Source organism: Trachurus trachurus (assembly GCF_905171665.1).
Source record: "Trachurus trachurus genome assembly, chromosome: 5".
Lineage (NCBI taxonomy): Eukaryota > Metazoa > Chordata > Actinopteri > Carangiformes > Carangidae > Trachurus > Trachurus trachurus.
In genome coordinates, this window is record NC_139896.1 from 7,794,896 (window position 1) to 7,813,874 (window position 18,979).

Sequence of the window (18,979 nt, forward strand, 5' to 3'; positions counted from 1 at the left end):
ACATGCTCCAAATTACTGTTAAATGCATTATCATATTGGAGGGTTATTACTGTCCTCTCTACCAAGCAATAATATGATTATGTAACCATCACTCTGATATCCTGAAAGTGCTGAAAAAGAAAATGTTCAATATCTATCTCTGTGCTACACATCTTGCTTCTATCACAGCATCTTAGAGCAAAGTGTCAACACGATACAAGATCCTTAATTTCCACTAAGAAGTATGAGGCAAAGACAGTGCAGATAGATTTTGAAAAATGTTTATTCTTATTACCTACAGAAAAAAAATGACAACCAAATGAAGAAGGGAGACATGGACAGAGGCGATTTTGTAGAAAAATAAGCAAAATGTTTTTGTTTTTTTTGAAGGGATCCAAAGCAATTATTACAGCATTTATTATTTAATACAATCTATTATTTTCAATCACACTCCTCCATGTGCAGCGGAAATACTCGAAACACAACTTCCATACGGCTGAAAATCACCTGAACATTCTTCATGACGTTTCTAAAAAGTGTAAAAAACAAACAAAAGCTCAGACCATAACAGCTCCTGCCTTCAGTCTTCACTGCTGACAGTCTCAACGCTGACGCTGCCGAGAGAGGGAGAGAGCTCTTTGGTGCCCTGTGCTGCACACACAAGGATGTGAATCCAGCTGAAGTCTGACTGAGAACATGGGCAGTGTCATATGAAGCAGTTCTTAACAGGAAGGAAGCGATCCATGTAACAAAAACAGCATTTGGCAAGTTGTCTTCTGTCAACTCGTGCATGATGTAAAATAATCTAAAATTTTGTTCACATTAAATTCTACCAGGTGCTGCTTTTTTCTTTTTTTTCCCCCAAAACAATATGAAACAACGTTGAAATTCAAAATAGCATAACAAAAAAAATCTGAGAGTGATGTCGGTCGAGTCGAGTCTCTCCCCGGATGCTGAGATGTAAATCCTGAAGTGCTGTCTGTATACAAATGTACAAAGTTTAAGGATAAAGCGAAGTTTACAGTGCTAAGAGGTTCACTAGTCACTCTTCATGCCTGTGTTAGCATTATGCAGTTATTAAATCGGAGCACTTTGCACACAGTTGACAGCCAAAGGCATAAAAAGTTGGCACAGCTAACATGATCACTGGCAAACAGATGGGTTTGGCTAATCAATGATCGCAATGAGAACTGCATGTGGTTTAAACAGCGATCTTTTGCTTCTGCTTTCTACATTTGTAGACAAGTGCAATTTTCCTTTTTTTAAATCCAACAGAGTCCAGTATCTTATCTAGCTAAAGGTACAGAGAATAATGTGCTGCAGAGGAAGAGCAGGAGTGGGAAGAAAAGGACAAAGCAAAGTTGGTGAGTCCTCTGCAGCAGGTTAAAAAAAGAGCCAGAAATAAGGGGGGGAGGACCTCGAGTTCCTTCTATAACCAGTGTAATCCATAACAAAGACTCAGCAGCAGTCTCTCTCTATTGTGAAGATGTTTGCAAGTGTGTGTGTGTGTGTGTGTGGGGGGGCAGCCTCAGAGCCACGACGACGGGAGGATGCAGGCACGATGCAGTCACAGGCTCTTGCAGACATGAATGTGTTTGTTTATTGTACGTTTTTGTTTTTCTTTCCAATCCCGGGATCTTTAAACCTAATGCATCCCTTTCACAATATGGAGGGAGGGGGTAGTGTGCACACACGGCGCGGCCTCTAGCAGGCGAGCCATGCGTGGGAGAGGCACTGCGCTGCTGTGGCCCTCCTCTCAGGCACCTGGTCCAGCATGGGCAGGAGGAAGGTGCTGAAGGTGTGGGCCTCCTCTTTGGACCACTCGTACTTTTCCACCAGGACGTCGAACAGACCCCACGGCTTCAGCTTGGTGATGTGGCGCAGATCACCTGGGAGAAAATAGGGCGCAATCATCATTACAGTGCTGCATGCTATAGTTAGTAAATAAGTTTTACATAGATACACTAACTCACAACACGTTAGGGATGTTTGGCTTTTGGATTATAGAATGCACCTAAAATCCACTATAACCTTTAAGCTGTGTTCACACCGGAGCTTTTGTTTTTCTCGCTGGCGACGAGTTTACATGTTAAGTCAATGCAAACGAGCGATTGAGCATTTAATCGCTCAGGCGAAAAATCGCCGGGGCTCCAAGCGACAGCGACCAAGTGATTTTTCACTTTGTCGCTCGAGATGAGAAATCCCAACTCTCCGGCCGTCAGTCGCTCGTTGCTCAGCGCTGATTGGCTGCCGTAATCCCGGTGGTGCCGGTGTAAACAGAGACACATGGCAGTGGGCATGACGCCATCAAAGCGAAAATGCGAGTCTCAGTCTGTGACAAATTGACAAGCGAATGCAGCTGAGCGACGGAGCGATACGAGTGACAGCGACAAAAATAAAAGGTCTGGTGTGAACGCACCTTTACAGGTGAACTTAATTTAACCTTCTCTAAACTTTTGAATGCACATGTCCAATTGTTCAATGTTTCAGTACTTATTGAATAACCTGCTGTTCTCTAACAAGGTGATTAACTACAAACATCACAAGCACTGTCTGATTTAGTGGTTCAATTGTCATTGAACCACTAAATGTTCTGGTTCAATGACAATCTGTATACAGTCCTCTCTTCTCTCTCCCTCTCCTCTCCACCATGTTCACATTTTGACATCATGAGACCAAGACAAGTTATTGAGACATTGAGATTGTTGTTGTGCTATAGCCACGACTGTTGTTAGCTTGTGTTTGAGATAAAGACATTACCATTGCATCCTTCTACTTAAAAAGCTTTCATGATAGAATATCACTGTAGCATGAACTTCTTATAGGGATATTCTTGTCAAATATCCCAAACTTTGTGTGAGTAGTGTATAAATCCACTGCATCACGTCTTTAAACTGGAAATAGCTGCACTGAATTTTTATCTGCACGCTCCGTCCTCAAACCGAGCAGATGGCCGCTCCCCCGAACCGCCGTCGGCTGCTCCGGCTCAAAAAAAAAGAAACATTTGCACCAAATACCTGTGCAAGTTTTAAGGATGTGCTTAATATAGCTGCAGCCGGCAGCTGGTGGCAGTGTCGGTGTGTGTGTGTGTGTTTGTGTGTGGGTGTGTTTACCTTTCTTGGTGAAAAACTCCTTGGAGTATTTGCCAGCCAAGATGAGCTTTCGTGGAACTTTACCTAGCAGCTCAATGATCAGGGCTATGTGGTCTACAGGGACGCAGAGAAAAACACACAAAGACACAGATGATGAAACACCGAGGTAAACGCAATAACCAGACTGGACTAACTAGATATTAATGGGCTGAGAAATTGCAATCGTTCCCCACTGACACAAATAATTGCTCTTCTCTTTATAGATTTTCCTTAAATGAATCAGGCATTTCACACTCACTTCAGCCTGTCACATGCGCTGGAATAATTAACTTCTAATTAAACTCTGATGTACGTTTTTTTTTTGGGGGGGGGGGGGACAGAAGTCTCAGGGGGGAAACACTAGACACTAACCTTCATCTCGGGAGTAATCTTCTCCAGAGTGCGGCTCAAACAGATAATCTCCAGTAGCGAGTTCAAAGGCCTAAAGGAAAAGAAGAAAATACACACACACAATAAGTCAATACAAGCAGATGGATGGGTTTAATTAAATACAAAGACCAGTGAGTCCTCCCTTGGTTAATTTTTCCTTTGTTTAAAGTCTGTTTTTCTCTTCAAGGAGCATTTGGATTCTCCATTTACATTCTCTAATATTTGCTTCTTATAAAGTGAAGATTTCCTCAAGGCCAAATTTGACATGTTGTGCAAGAATGTAATTTAAATGTAAATGTTTTTGACCTTTTTGACCTGTAATAGCACCGACAATGTCTTGATGACAGGGTTCACAGATTCTTTGCAGAGGTCGAGGGTGAACATGCATGTTGCAAATGCTGCACGGACATAATACACATCCAACCACTGCAGAGCTCAGTAATAATGAGCCAATAATAAGAGACTGAAAGCTGATGTGAACAAACCAGGATACACAAAAACAAACTATTATTGTGATAATGCTGCACAAGGTTCCTTAGAAATAGATTTTAAATAACTTCCAATATGTATTTGAGGTATTGATTCTTCTACAAGAGTCTCGAGTGTGTGTGTAGGACAGTGTGTATCTGTTTTACCATGCAGGCTGTGCTCCAGATGTCAGCCGGGGTGCTGTAGCCGGATCCTATCAGCACCTCCAGAGAACGATACTGTCTTGTCTGGATGTCGTCTGTGAAATGTTTGTTCTGCGAAAAAGGAGAAATTAAATATTAAAACAAAAATGCTGTGCACATCAGCTCAAAATAAAAACAAAACAAAACTGATTTTGTAACTTGACAGGTCACAAATGTTTCCATAAGTTTCCAGGAAGAAAAATAAGAAGTGCTGATGCATATGTTCACTCACCACCCAGCAGGCATTGCCGAGGTCAGCGATCTTCACCTGCACCTTGTCAGCGTTCACAGGCTCCAGGGGGTTTACTAACATACTGCCTGATGCTCCTGAGGGGGAAAAGGAAGGGGAATAAATGAATTTAAAAACATAAATATTGACACATGGCAAAAGATTAAAGGGATAGTTCAACATTTGGCAAATTGGCCCATTGCCACAATCCCTATAGTCATAGCAGTAGGTTTGTTACCTTTAATTGTCAGTGCAAGCTGTTAGAACTGTGGAGCAGAGCCGTGAGCTGCTCAGAGCTACGCTACGGAGGCTCATGGGATTTCTTGGTTTCCCTCATCGAACTCATCAAATACACAATCCAACAACTCAAAACGCTCTGGTGAACAAGTTGTGAACTTCACATTCACCACGCTATGAGATAATAACAGAACGTTACCAGACAGAGTTCTTTTAGAGGTAAATTCATGCAAAACCGCTGATGCATGTTCCCGTCAGGGCCAGTTTTCCAGCAAACAGTCTCTGCATTTGCCTCTAAAACAACTCTGTCTTGTAACGTTCTGTTATTATCTCATAGCGTGGTGAATGTGCAGGTCACAACTTGTCCACCAGAGTTGTTGGATTGTGTATTTGATGAGTTTGATGAGGGAAACCAAGAAATCCCATTAGCCTCCGTAGCGTAGCTCTGAGCAGCTCACCGCTCTGCTCCACCGTTCTAAAAATAGCTTGCACCGACAATTAAAAGGGAACAAACCTACTGCTATGGCTATAGCGATTATGGCAATGGGCCAATTTGCCAAAATATTGAACCATCCCTTTAAGAAGACGGCTGATGACTGGAAATAAAAATCCCAGAGCCCTATGAAATAAAACACAGCTGTTACTGCTGTGCTGGGATTAAACAGAGATGCTTCCATATGTATTAGTCAACGGACCACGGCCTTAGTTTTCTGTGCCGCCTACACTCACTGAGACACTCTGAAACTTTTCCCTCCCGGCTGTATCGCACGTTGCATTAATGAGCCCATTATAGCAAATGCTAACTATTGTGTTCTCACATGCTGTTGCTCATCTCGTGCTGTTGAATGTGAAATCAGATCCTTTTATAAATATGAGAATATATACAGTATGTTTTGTCAAAACGATTGAGACAATCAGGTTTTTCTTTTTTTAAACGAACCATTCTGGCCATCGTCTTCCTCCTCCCCTCTTTTGTTCTCCCCTTGAGTGTCCATCTCCTCCTCCTTCTTCTCCTCCCTCTCGCCCTCCTTCAGCTCCACGGTGACAGAGTCCGGGCTGACGGAGGCGGGGAGCGGCTGCGTGGCGGCGTCGGTCTCCTCCGGGTCCTCGGCCGAACCGTTACAGGTCTGATGCTCTTCTTTGTTGTTGCTTAACGTTGCGTCGCAGGCGTCTGTGTGGTTTTCTGGCTGGTTTGCGTTCTCTTGGTCCTCCTGCTCCTCCTTCGACTGCTTGGTCCCGTGTGCCTGGCTCTCCGGACTAGCCTTGCTCTCCGGTGTGGCGGCGTGGCCGTTGTAGTTCACCTCCATTCCGCTCTCCTCCTCGGCCCCGTCCGGTTTCCGTTCGTTTGCTTCTGGCATCTGCAGAGGCTGCTCGTCTGGAGTCGTGTCTGTGGTGAAGAAAAAAAAAAAAAAAAGATTATTTATTATTATTAGATCCAGATTATTAGACTTTGATTAATTCAGACCGTAAAACTCAACACTTCAATTTAAACGGGAATTGCCATTTTTGACAATCTGGACCTTATTTCTATCATCTCTGAGCGCTGCACGGCTCATTCTGATAATAATCATTCCGCTTTGACATTTGGGTCCATTTTTACTGCAACTAGCCGGAGCTTTAGTGAGTCCAGGTTGAGGAGAGGAAGCCTGTGGAAGCTGAACTTCATCCAGCTGCTCATTTTATTCTGACAAGTCGGAAACACGCAGAAACGGACCGTAGCATTAGCAGTAGCGACATGCTGCACCGCGCTCAGAGATGACATCATCCAGGTCAGAGGTTAGTAGGTCAACCGACAGACACCGGATGTTGATAACAGCTAACACCGGACTCAGAGGGGAATAGCACTAGCCTATCATAACAAAATATTGGTGAAATGAACGAGTTTCGCGGCGGATAATGTGTTATCTAGAGGCTGCATTCCGCTGCCCTATAGACTCGCGTTATACGGATAAACGCGGGTCTCGGCTGGAGCTAATTTCGTCAGAACGACTTGTAATGACACCAAAGTTACCTGGGTGAGTAAATGATCGTATTTTATGCTAGAAATAATGTCCAGATTGTAAAAAAACGGCAATTCCCCTTTAATTTATTTATCCACCGTGCTTGTTCACCTGAGATGGTGTGGTTGGCGATGTCTTGCAGCGTGGTAGAGATGGGCAGGGTGGTTGAGGAAGTCGTGTCCTCGGTGGTTTCTGTCGTCGTCGTTGTCGTCGTCGTCTCTTCATCGTCTTCGTCTTCGCCTCCCTCAGGTGTCGCTCCTCCCTCCATCTCCTGGATCCTCTTCTCCAGCAGCTCCGCCTGCTTCTTCTGCTTCTTCTTCATCTTCTTCTTTTTGTTCTTTGACATTTTGGCCATCTGCAAAGACGACAAGAGAGAGAAAGAGAGAGAGAGAGATGAGAGTTTGCATTTTGACGTGACTCATATCAGCCACATGAACGTCATAGTATAAAAAAATCCAGAAATAAAAAACACAACTTACTGGTTTGGGTGGTGGGGCTGTGCTCACTGCAGGAAACGGGTAAAAAAAAACAATAAAGAAAACAAATTTAGAGAATTACCCCGGTGAATGACGCATGCTTCAGACCATATTCCTCTCTGTTAATGAGTATCTCTTTCAGCCAGATGAGTTGACTCTCACCAGGCTGTACTAATAGACTGTCTCTGCTGCAGCACTCTGCTCAGCGGGAGTCACAGCGCTCTGAGCAAACTGGTAATTTTCATAACCGATCCAGTGGTGACTCATACATGACACACACAACTTAACACTAATATTTTACTAGAAGCTTCCACATGCTTTAAAGTGAAAACCCCTCACATTTCTCAACATTTGCATCACACAGACTGTGCCTCTCGAGATCAACTCCGATATATTAGAACTAAATAATCAAATCTCTTGTTTATCTAATGTCACATTTAATTAAATCAATACTTCTTATTAAGGATGACATATATGCATTTGCACTGAACGACCAAATAAGCAGCACATCAATCAACCACAGTGCACCGACTGAGCCTGCTGCTGAGGAATCTAAACAGCGAAGCTCTCGGTCGTCAGCAAGATGCCGATCAAACCGCAAAAAGTTGCTTAGTAGCAGTGGCGAGCGGAGGAGGAGAAAAGAAAAGGTTGTGACCTGCGGAGCCCGAGGGAGGCGCCGTGCCGCTCTTCTGCCACTGTGTCGCTTCGGCAGCCATTTTCTTGACGTAGGGCTCGTTGACGGTCAGCAGGATGTTCTCAGGCTTGATGTCGGTGTGGATGATCTTACACTTGGTGTGGAGGTAGTCTAAACCCTGCAGAACCTGCAGCACAGCACAAACACATCAGCTCACACCTGAATGAGACAAATACTCCTGTGGTGTCTCATGCTTTGTTCAAAAATGGAACAAAAACAAGTGATTTTGTTCAAAAACAGAACAAAAACATGTGATTTTGTCTCCTGTGTCATTTTCTTTCAGAGCTGCTGTCGAGAATCTAACAGACCACAACATGAGAAGATATTATTCCCCCCAAAAAACAGGACAGCTTGTTCAGTGTTGCAGCGTACCGTACCTGTCGTATGATGCTTTTAACACAAGGCAGGGGCAGGCCTTGATAATTGGATTTGATGATCCACTTCAGCAGGTGATATCCCAGCACTTCAAACACCATACACACATCTGAAGAGATGCACGGTCAAGGATAAAACACTCTTCAATCTACTCACAGTGGACACAATGCAGCAAAACTGACCACACACACACAAAAACTACACAACAAAAAAGCTAAATAATAGTCATTTACATTTTCTGTGATGCAGCTAATTTGGAAAATACACAATCCCTGCAAAATAAAGGATTTTTAACAACACCTCAGAGTGCCTCGGACCCATCAGTTTTGGACTGCCTTTTACTCTTTACCACTATTTGCACCAGGACGGTCTGCTTGCTGTGTTTTTATCTTCAGTTTTTCTCCATCCTGTGTCCTTGAAGAGCACCTGAGCGGTTCATCCACCCTCACCCAGGGAAGCACTCACATTTCTTCTATTGTTCATACACAATCTTGTATTTGAAATGCAAATAATTCATCTACAGGCAAACATAACTGCTCATACCTCTTCCTACTCTGACCTCCCTGACCTCTGAAGGTTTTCCGTGTCTGTCAACATGCTTTAAACGTACAGTACACAACAGTTGGCCTCGGTTAGCAGAGGGCGTCTGGGCATGTTGCCTGAACACGCAGCTGTAGAGCGGACGGCAGGGGGGAGAGAGAGAGGGACAGTGTCACTACATCAGAGGCGGTGACACTTAAAAAGATTGGGGCCAAAGCAAAACAGCTAAACAGCTAAAACCCCAACGTCAGACAAACATCTGTGAATCTGCCGGAGAATGTAAAACCGCCACTCAACATCGTCTCCCTGCGGCTAATCTTGCATTAAAACTCTGTAATTCTGTTGGAAACTCTTGCCTGAGACGTGTTCATCTTTAAACAAACGTGGCCTCGCAAAGAAGAGCTAAATTAATGTAGGTAGGGCCTGAGGTGATGCAGTATTATGCTCGGATGTTCAACGCTAAAGTAGCTATTTGGACTGGAAACAGTCCAAACCATCAAACTGAGAGAGAGCAACAGAGAGGGAAGAGAAAATGGAGCGACGCCAAGCAAATTAAACTGCAGCCACTGCACTGTTCCCTTCACTCAGAGTGACAGCTCAGGAAACAGCAGGCAGGCTGAGAACTGGTCAGCGTGCACCATTTGGCATATAATTATTTTATAAATGTGTATATATCTATATATATTTGTGCACGAATGTACACATACAATGGGAAAAATATGTATTTGATCCCCAGCTGATTATTGCCCTTATTTCACTTGATCAAATGTAAATTAATGTATCACCTATATACAGGTAATACTCAGAAAATTAGAATATCGTGAAAACGTTCATTCATTTAAGTAATTCAACTTAAAAGGTGAAATGAATATATTATTTAGACTCATAACAGGCATTGCAAGATATTTCAAGCTTTTATTTGTTAGAATTTTGATTATTATGGCTTACAGCTTATGAAAACCCCAAAATCAGAATCTCAAAAAATTTGAATATCGTGAAAAAGTTCAATGTTGTAGCTCAAATTGTCAGCCAATTAATCCAAAACACCTGCAAAGGGTTCCTGAGCCTTTAAAAGCTCTCTGTCTGGTTCAGTACAGTTCGCAATCATGGGGAAGTGAATGAACTTTTTCACGATATTCTAATTTTCTGAGTATTACCTGTATATCATTTCTGGATTTTTAGTTGATATTCTGTCTCTCTCTGTTAAAGGGATAGTTTAACATTTGGGCGAATTGGCCCATTGCCATAATCCCTATAGTTTTAGGAGTAGGTTCGTTACCTTTAATTGTCGGTGCAAGCTATTTTTAGAACGGCGGAGCAGAGCCGTGAGCTGCTCAGAGCTACGCTACGGAGGCCCATGGGATTTCTTGGTTTCCCTCATCAAACTCATCAAATACACAATCCAACAACTCCAAAACGCTGTCGTGGACAAGTTGTGACCTGCACATTCACCACGCTATGAGATAATAACAGAACGTTACGAGACAGAGTTGTTTTTGAGGTTAATTCATGCAAAACCGCTGATGCGCGTTCCTGTCAGGAGCAGTTTTTCAGCAAGCAGTCTCTGTATTTACCTCGAAAACAACTCTGTCTCGTAACGTTCCGTTATTATGTGTCTTAGTAGTTAAAATATCGATGTAAAGTTTATACATGACTTTAAATTGTGGATCTGTTTCTGTCTGTTATCTTTTTAAACCGTTATTTCTTAATAATAATACGTTTTCAAAAGAGGATACGAGTGCCGTTCATGCCAGAAATCTTGAAGTCGTCTAGAAGCTGTACCACTTTCTCTCTGCTGGGGTCAGCGGGATCCGTGTTTCTCACCTGGAAAACACACACACATACACACAAAGTTAAAGGAGTCATGGGCTCGAAAATAAGCAGCATAAGAGTTGAGGTAAAAAATATTTATGTCCTGATGACTGTGTGCCTCACAGATTTCAGCAGCTTGATCTCGTCCAGAGCCGTCTCCGTGTAATGCTCGGCACTTTTTACAACCTTCATGGCTACGAAGCGCTTGTCCCTGGAAAACACACATACACACACACACACATAATATCAGTCATTTTAAAAGCAGTAACATCAACCCTATCAGCACATACAACTATAAAACTTCTACTTATGTCTAATCCCTTTATCTGGCCTTTATGTGTCTTCTTGGCTGCCGTTAGAGATGCAGACGCTATTTTAGAGCGTTACGATGTTATGAAATCACACTTCACTTCACTTCACGACCTCTGCGTGACCGTCTCAGTTTCACATAGTCGTGATGAAGAGCCAACTTACTGGATGTCCCAGGCCAGCCACACTGTGGAAAAGTGGCCCCAGCCAAGCTTACGGATCACATGGTATCTCCCATTGAACAGGTCTCCAATCTTCACATGATGATATCCACCTGTCCAAAGAGAAACACATGAGTGTTTGTTTGAGTTGATGATGAACCTCTGCTATTGTAACAGACATTTATACACACAGAAGCCCTGCAAAAACATTCATTATGCTACTAAAACGTAATTTGTAGGGTCAGGTTCAGGGTTCATCTCATTTCATTTGTGTATTTTTTCACTACAATATGTGCAAACACTGATGTAATTAAACTATGTATTAGATATATATACAAATATCTAACTAAGTGTGAGTGAAATCCTACCCTTGCAGTAGTCGTTGGGGTCCTCCTGCTCGTCGTCATCAGAGCCCAGGATCTCCTCGTCCTGCTCTGGGAGGGGAGAGTCCGCCTGACCCGGCTGAGAGCCGCCTCCACGACCATGAGGCTCTGGTCTGAAGAGAAACAGAGAGAGAGAAAAAGAGACAAGGATGGTGAGCAGAAAGTGGATGAAACGAAGCACGGGAACGTAAAAGACAGACGGGGAGGAGGAGGGAAGAAACGTTGTGACACTGAAAACGTTGGAAAATGTGGTTTCCATAATGACTCAATTCCACGGGCAAGACGTTTTATCAAAGAGCTTACAGTCTGCTTTAATCCAGAGAAACTCATAAGAGCGGCGAGTAGATAAGGATTAATTCTTATTTCACCAAAAGTACAAGTAAGCAAAGATCAGGAGCCGGTTTAGACTTTCTGTGATGACAGAAGCGTTGTGCGAGCACTAATGGACAGAGAGAGAGGAAGGCTGTGAGAAATAATTGGCTATTCTTTAAAAGAGTGAGGAAAGATGCTTCTACTGTTATATGTCTTCTTAGTCTCTTTTATTTCTTTCTTATCCCATTTCATTTATCTTTTTTGTAATGTGAAGGAAGGCAACGCAAGTAAGAATTTCATTGCATGGTTTTTAACATCTGTGTATATGACAAAATGAATCTTGAATCTTGTATATGTATGACTATGCTCTTACTAGAGATCAGGAAAGTTGCACCGGACTATGTCTAGAAAGAACAAATATAATGGATTTCATAACATTTTTGTGTTCTCATGTGTCAGGATGTCTCATGCAACTATAACGAGCAAAACACGACGTGAATCTCAAAGAGGACGACTTGGTGGATATTTCATGGGGAAAACAATCTGAGTAAATATGAGTCAGTCAATATTAAAACCATTAAGAGATTACATCGTCCCCAAGAGGCCTCACAGTATTGCTCAGTCACGCTTAAAAGCAATCAGCATTTGTAATAATAAACCCATTACGATTACTTATTAGTTTAGATGTGCATTAAAAAAAAACAGGGGCAAAGGAATCGAAAATTAGGAAATATATTCATAAAACGAGACATTTTCTCTTTGTTTGACCCCCTTTTTTCTTATTGTGGACAGTACGCAGTGCAGGTTTGGAGGCTGATAACATCTCGCACAGAGACACGGTCGCCTGTGAAGGACGAAGAAACACAGCGGGACAAAAGTGGATCAGAGCAGCCAAGTGGCCTGATTAGAGGAACCGCCGCTGCTGCTGCAGACCGGGACGTTTCCAACTCATAAATCACTTCACAACTGCTCTGCTCCCCAAACTTAAACACCACATTTATAAACCTATAATAAAGAAATGCTGCACATATCTCCCCCTTTAAAATGTCTCCTTCAACTCTTCTGCTTCTGCTTTGAAGTATTCTCATAAATCTGATTTATGTGCCATCTTGGCACTTCACAGACACACGTCTCCATTACAGGACATTTCTAGAGTGGATATTAAATTGAGTTAAATCTGCACAAGTGTGTAGGATGGTGATATATACAACAGAATTTAAAGTGAAATGTTGAAGCATGTGAATCTGTGTGGTCAAATGATCTGCATAAGAAGCAACAATTGCCGGCCGGGTAGGAAGGGAAGCAATATGAGTGAGTCATGTTATGTTGAGACCCACCTACTGCTGCTGGAGCAACACCACAGAACTAAACAGTGTACTGAACAGCGGTGAGTGGTGATAAAAACCAGGAACCTTTTATCATTAAACATTAACTGTATTGTTGAATAGCTGATGCTCATTTCACAGAGCTTTAAATGAGCAGGTTGTGTAGTTTGTGAATCTGAACATGGTGGAGTGAATTATTTAAAAACAATCCTCCGGTTGCTTGTAGAGGACCAGCGGCGTGTTGGAGAGTAACAGGAGGAAACACCACACACACAGACAGACAGACAGACACACACACAGGATTTAAAACTGGATGTCAAACTAGTAAAACAAGCGGCCCCTGAAGCGAAGGTGCAGCGAGCTCAGTGCTGTCCATGGTGCTGAAAGGACAGACTGTCTCTCACCTTATGCACTATAATAAACAGCGCTGACACCTTTCAATCTATCAATCACAGCTGAAGAGACTCACTCAGCAGCCAATCAGTCCATTATATCGTTCCTGCACACACTGCACTCACTTACTGAATGAGAAAAATGCACCACCTGCTTAAAAAAACACAACACAATGAGTTCTTTATGTTTCTATATTTTTAGCATGGACTATTCGTGGAAAAGAAATGCAAAACATACAATATCTTGTTTTCTTTATGAATACAAATATAATATTTCACATTAACTTAGTTTGCAATGTTGCATTAACACAAAAATCTGCAGAAAAACGAGATAAAATAATTTACAAAATGATACACTCCTGTTTAAACAGGGAGCTTTAACACCTTGTTATTAAGTCAGGTAACAGCTCCCAGTATTAAATCCTGTCCTCTGCAGATGTTTCCCCTCACCAGCAACATTATTTTTCCTTCAACCGCTTCATGCCTCAACAATAAACAAACAGTGGTCTTGCATACAAATCCATTCCCATTCACAGCAGTCGTGACTCGTGTCTCAGTGCTGCACATTTAGACATTTGCTTTTTCCAGCGTTAGCGACTGAGCCAAACAGAAAACACTGGCGACGATGTTCAGAGGGATTTGGAGCTAATTAAAGCTATCAGAGACTTTCTCCACATAACCTCCACAGATAAATATCTATTAGGAGCTGATATCGTGGCTTCTGTAATTATAATGTGATGTTTTGATTGCTCTGGTTGATGGTGGTGCTTTGTTTTGATCTGCTGCTGCTTGCAAACAGTGCTGGAGTCATTAGGATTAGCATGTGGAGCTAATCGGTTCATTGGCTTAAGACTAAGCAGAAGGACCACACTCTGGCTGCATCATGGCAAGAAAAAAAAAAACCCAACGCGTACAAAGCTGTGTCATATTTAGCCGCCTGATGAACTCGGCTGTTTGTTCGTGTTCCTGCGGGGGGGAAAGCCCATTACGACGTTGAGCTCAACTCAGAAGTCCTTTGACTCTGTGACAACAACAGGCTGAGAGTTTTTTCTTTTTTAAATTTCCATCAAACTGGAGGATATTCTTTTTGTTTGGAGTCCGAGTGCTGCAAAAACCCATAGAAACATTATGAATGAATAAAAGAAAATCCAAACATTTTCCTAAAATATTGGCCTGCTGATGTATCTGACTGGCTCGTGTGTAGGATGCATCCTCCTAGGAGAAACAGCTGAGACAGAAACACTTTGATTCTCATTCATTCTGTTTTATTGCTTCTCCAATGTGCCGTTGATGTGGACAGTCTCTTATTTTTCAACCTAAAAAAAATGCTCTTTGAGTCTCTTGGTGTTTTGCAGCAGCAGAATTAAAGTGCACAGACACCAGAGCTGCTTTTTTTTAGGATCAAAAACATTATTTCATGTTGGCATCAATTGTATTTAAAGCCTCCAGTCTTTCTCTCTCGACCTCTCAATAATTGTGGCTCGGGATATTTCAGCGCTTGCTCGCAACGACTCTCGTCAGCCCACACACGGTGTGGAAACGGCGAAACAACACAACGCTTGTTGTTTATTTTCTCGTCAAGCACACAAACTGTAAAAATTAATCAGAACACACCACCACCAAGGTTGAACTCTTTTTTTCCCACAGCTTCAAAAAATAAAACTCTCCACTCCCCTCCACAAGGTTTAGAGAAACAGACAGGAAAAAGTCGGCTTTCAGTACAGTTGTGATTCTGTTTTCATAAAAACGATGACGGAATGAAGTGAATCATAGCAAATAAAGAATGACTGAATCCCTTTGTGTTGCTGCCAAAGACAAGACACAAAAGTTTTAGAAAGCTGAACACAGAAGCTGCAGAAATGATGATGAAAGATGAAACCACCGACACAGACCATCTACGTCTTCTTCTTATTGAATGTTTGATTGTTATGTTGCACTTCACATTGTCATGGTGTGGGCTAGTGAGAGAAAAGTGGAAGTGACATAAATAATCAGCGATAAATCTGTGTTTGTGTTGTGTGCTGCTGCTGCTGTAACATGATGCCCTGCAAAGGATCAATAAAGTTTCTTTATCTTATCTTTATAAAATGAAAAATCTAAGAAATACAAAATATATTGATAACCAAAACCAAAACACAAAGACTAAAACAACTTAACTGAAAAGTAACTAAATTTCCTGCTTCCTAATGATTTATTAAGAATAAAATGTCCAGTTCCCACCAGTTAATGTGTGTCGTGCACCTTTGACTCTAGATCTAAATATAGTTATAGCCAAAATTAACAGTGTGTTGAATAAGTCAAGAGCAGGAAATGAGATGAAGAGACATAATCAAGGAGGTTAAATGGACAAGTGTCTAGATGAAAGAAGAAAAAAAAAAGAAATAAGGATAAGGAAATAATCTCACATCTAACAAAAGCTTTTCTATGTTTAACGCTGACTGACAGCCAAAGCCAAGGATCGTGCAGCAACGTGCAAGTTGTTTCTTTTTTTCCCTCTCCCTTCCTTAGTTGCTGCAGACAGTTCAGTGCCCTCTGTTTGACACACAACACCACAACAGCAACAACAACAACCCGGACACTACAGGGACTTTCTGCAACACTCAGAGCCTCCTGTCTTCAAGAAAACCTCCGACTGTCCACACCTGTCCACTCCTGTCCAAACACACACATCCTGCTCTGCTCTTACCTGCAAGATGCTCGGATGCCCATGGGACGTGATGCAGGGAGGAGGAAAGAGGACGAGGAGGAAGAGGAGAGGAGGAGGAGAGGAGAGCGAGTAGGTGTTGAAAAGATCCTCTCACTCCATCCGTCAGGAGAAATTATTACAAAGAAAAGATGGGATGGAGAGTGAAAAGTAAGCGTGGAGGAGGAGGAGAGAGCGATCAGTGTTGATAACTGAAAAGCAGAGAGATCAGAGAGGAAGGAGGGTGGGAAACAGAACGAGAGGGTGGGAAGAGGAGGAGAAGAGAGGATGAAGTGAAGGGAGGATGAGCACAGAGAGGAGGAAGAAGAAGAAGAAGCAGAAAGATGTTGGGTCTCTGCTGCGTGCTGAGTCCTGGAGCGCAGGGCAGCTCTGCACACTCGCCGTCTATCTATCGCTCACTTTTCCCTCTCACAAAATCACTCCCTCCCTCTCTCCTTCTCTCTCTCCCTCTCCCTCTCTCACTCGCTCTCACTGACCGAGAACTCTCCTTGGCTGTCGTCAGCCTCTGGCCCCGCCCCCTTTCACTGACATCTGGGACGTGATTGGATGATGCAGTCCAGCACTGCATTGCAGGTGAGAAACGACATCAGTCCACCCCCTCCTCCCTCTCTCTCTCCCTCCCTCCCTCTTCTCTCCTCTCCTCCTCCTCCTTCTCTTCTTCATCTGACCAAAACAACACCAGTCCGTTTTCCCCTCTTCATCTGTCCATCATCATCACAATCCCAGTCTTCTTGTTTGCCTGCCATGCCAAGGATGATTCACTCATCCTTTTTTTTTTTGCACAGAAACATCATCATCATCATCCTGAGACGTCCCACTCCCACGTCATAAATCCTTGAATGTAGGTGAGAAACCGGCAGGGCAGCTCGCAACTAGAAATACTTTCCTTGATGTTACTGTGTTTGACAACGTCTCTCTCTGCTTTAAAATAAAATAAATACAACTATTACTATTAAAATGAGGTCAAACTAAAAATTTTAAACAACTACTCAAGCAAAGCTCCAGTTATAATCTAACAAGCGTGAGCCAGATGTGTTTTGTTTTTCAATCTCTGACCAATTAAGCTGCACATTCGAGAAGCTTCAGGGGCCGAACAACTCCCCCCCACCACCACCACCACCAACACAACCACCAGAGGCATGTACCCAAATGTTCGACTGTACTCTCTGCCGTCACTCATGGCTTCATATATACAGATTTATTACAAGGAAATACATCATTTGGGCCTTGAAATACACATCATAAGTGTTTCTAATGTGAATGCATGAGGCTTTGACCTGGACTCACCCTTTTATTTAATTTCCCCCATCAGTGGTTTAGTCATCTAAATCCTTCTCACTGATCATGTTGCTTCTACTCTGATGATTACATAGAGCTTAATTTTTCAGTGGCAGATGATATTGTGATTGAGATGAGATTCACAATCATAGTGGGAATTGTTTGGGGGTTTTATTTGCAGTTAATTTAAAAAAATGTATGAAAATGATGATAGTGATGTGATTTTTGCCAGGACTTATACCACACAGGCATATTTTTTCTCTTTTCTTTTCCATAAGGATGTCCCAATCTCATTTTCTGCCTCCATCACATTTGGCCTACACTTCAGTTCAGCTTATTTTATTCGTGGCTGTATCAGTCTCTCACACGCTCATGACGATGTGCCAGCGCAGCATTAGGAGGCGGGACACACCAGCGCTTCTCTCAGCTGCAGATAGCACAACATTAACCAACAGGTGTTATAAATCCTGATCGACCGATTGTGTATTTGTAATTAAAAAAATCAGGGCAATTTTTTTTCTGGAGAATGTGATTTGTAGGCTGCAGCTTCTCTGCAACATCCAAATGCTTCATTTATCAAATTCAGCTCCTGCCATATCACATTTTCAATGATGTTTTGAATTGTGCAGCTCTGCAAACCTCTGTTGTCGTTATAATTCTGTTTAATGAGGATTATTTGTGTGCATGTGCAGGTTTTTGAACATTGTCCACAGTAAAGGTATCTAATTAACGTTAGTGTTAAAAGATACACAACACAGCTTTAATTTTTATGGTGTGTAAACCTCATCCTCAGCTCAGCAGATGATCAGCACCTGTGCAACTAAAAATGACCTGAGGTGCAGGTGCAAGAACTTGAGCACCCAAAATACTGTAATTCAGTGACTAACAACTCCACAGCTGCCTTATTTACATGCTGTGTGTGTATTTAGCAGCAGGTATTTAATGACTAGGCTCCAGGTGGGTGATGCTGTTAGTGGCCTGTTTGCTGCCGAACACGATACAACACGTCGATGTGCTACGTATTAGACAACAGACTTTTAGCACAACATACAGTTTAAAATAGTAAAACATTAATAACAACTGCATTAAATCTGAATGTACCAAATTAAAGTAGCAACAATTAATCAAACAATAATGGATTATTTAATTAATCGTCAACTATGTGTAGTTTAAGAAAAAAAGTCAAAATTCTCTGATTTCAGCTTCTTATATGTGAATATTTCTGGTTCCTTTATGACAATAAACTGAGTATCTCTTTGGTTTGTGGATAAAACAAGACATGAAAGCATCTGAAATCATCTTGTAGTTTGGGAAACACATTTTTTAACATTTTATTGACCAAACAACTAATCGATTAATCGTTTAAATATCGATAGACTGATCGATAATGAAAATAATCGTTAGTTGCATCCCTCCATCAAATTCAAGCCTCCTGCTGGGGTTGTGTGATTAGTTACACCTGTTCTTAGATGAATCAATATGTCTGCTGCTGTGTAAAAGCTCAAAGATGTTGTTTCCCCTCCGTCTGTCGGTGAATGGTAGCTGTTGTTTCTGTTAATCTTTTCCTTTTTTTTCCTCCTC

The 18,979-nt window shown here is 42.2% G+C and overlaps 1 protein-coding gene across 1 annotated transcript in view; it reads right to left on the reverse strand.

The window, feature by feature from the left end:
- Positions 1 to 268: 268 nt before the first annotated feature.
- srpk1b (SRSF protein kinase 1b) overlaps positions 269 to 18,979 on the reverse strand; it is a 28,129-nt gene continuing 9,418 nt past the window's right edge. The window contains exons 3-16 of the mRNA XM_083971065.1: positions 11,373 to 11,500; positions 11,009 to 11,117; positions 10,658 to 10,745; positions 10,459 to 10,546; positions 8,185 to 8,291; positions 7,769 to 7,934; positions 7,117 to 7,142; positions 6,749 to 6,992; positions 5,578 to 6,024; positions 4,404 to 4,498; positions 4,136 to 4,243; positions 3,483 to 3,552; positions 3,093 to 3,185; positions 269 to 1,868 (exon numbers count right to left, since the gene is read on the reverse strand). Of these exons, the coding sequence (XP_083827191.1) occupies positions 1,684 to 1,868; positions 3,093 to 3,185; positions 3,483 to 3,552; positions 4,136 to 4,243; positions 4,404 to 4,498; positions 5,578 to 6,024; positions 6,749 to 6,992; positions 7,117 to 7,142; positions 7,769 to 7,934; positions 8,185 to 8,291; positions 10,459 to 10,546; positions 10,658 to 10,745; positions 11,009 to 11,117; positions 11,373 to 11,500 (1,954 nt within the window). The 3' untranslated portion in view covers positions 269 to 1,683. The remainder of the gene's footprint in view (positions 1,869 to 3,092; positions 3,186 to 3,482; positions 3,553 to 4,135; positions 4,244 to 4,403; positions 4,499 to 5,577; positions 6,025 to 6,748; positions 6,993 to 7,116; positions 7,143 to 7,768; positions 7,935 to 8,184; positions 8,292 to 10,458; positions 10,547 to 10,657; positions 10,746 to 11,008; positions 11,118 to 11,372; positions 11,501 to 18,979) is intronic.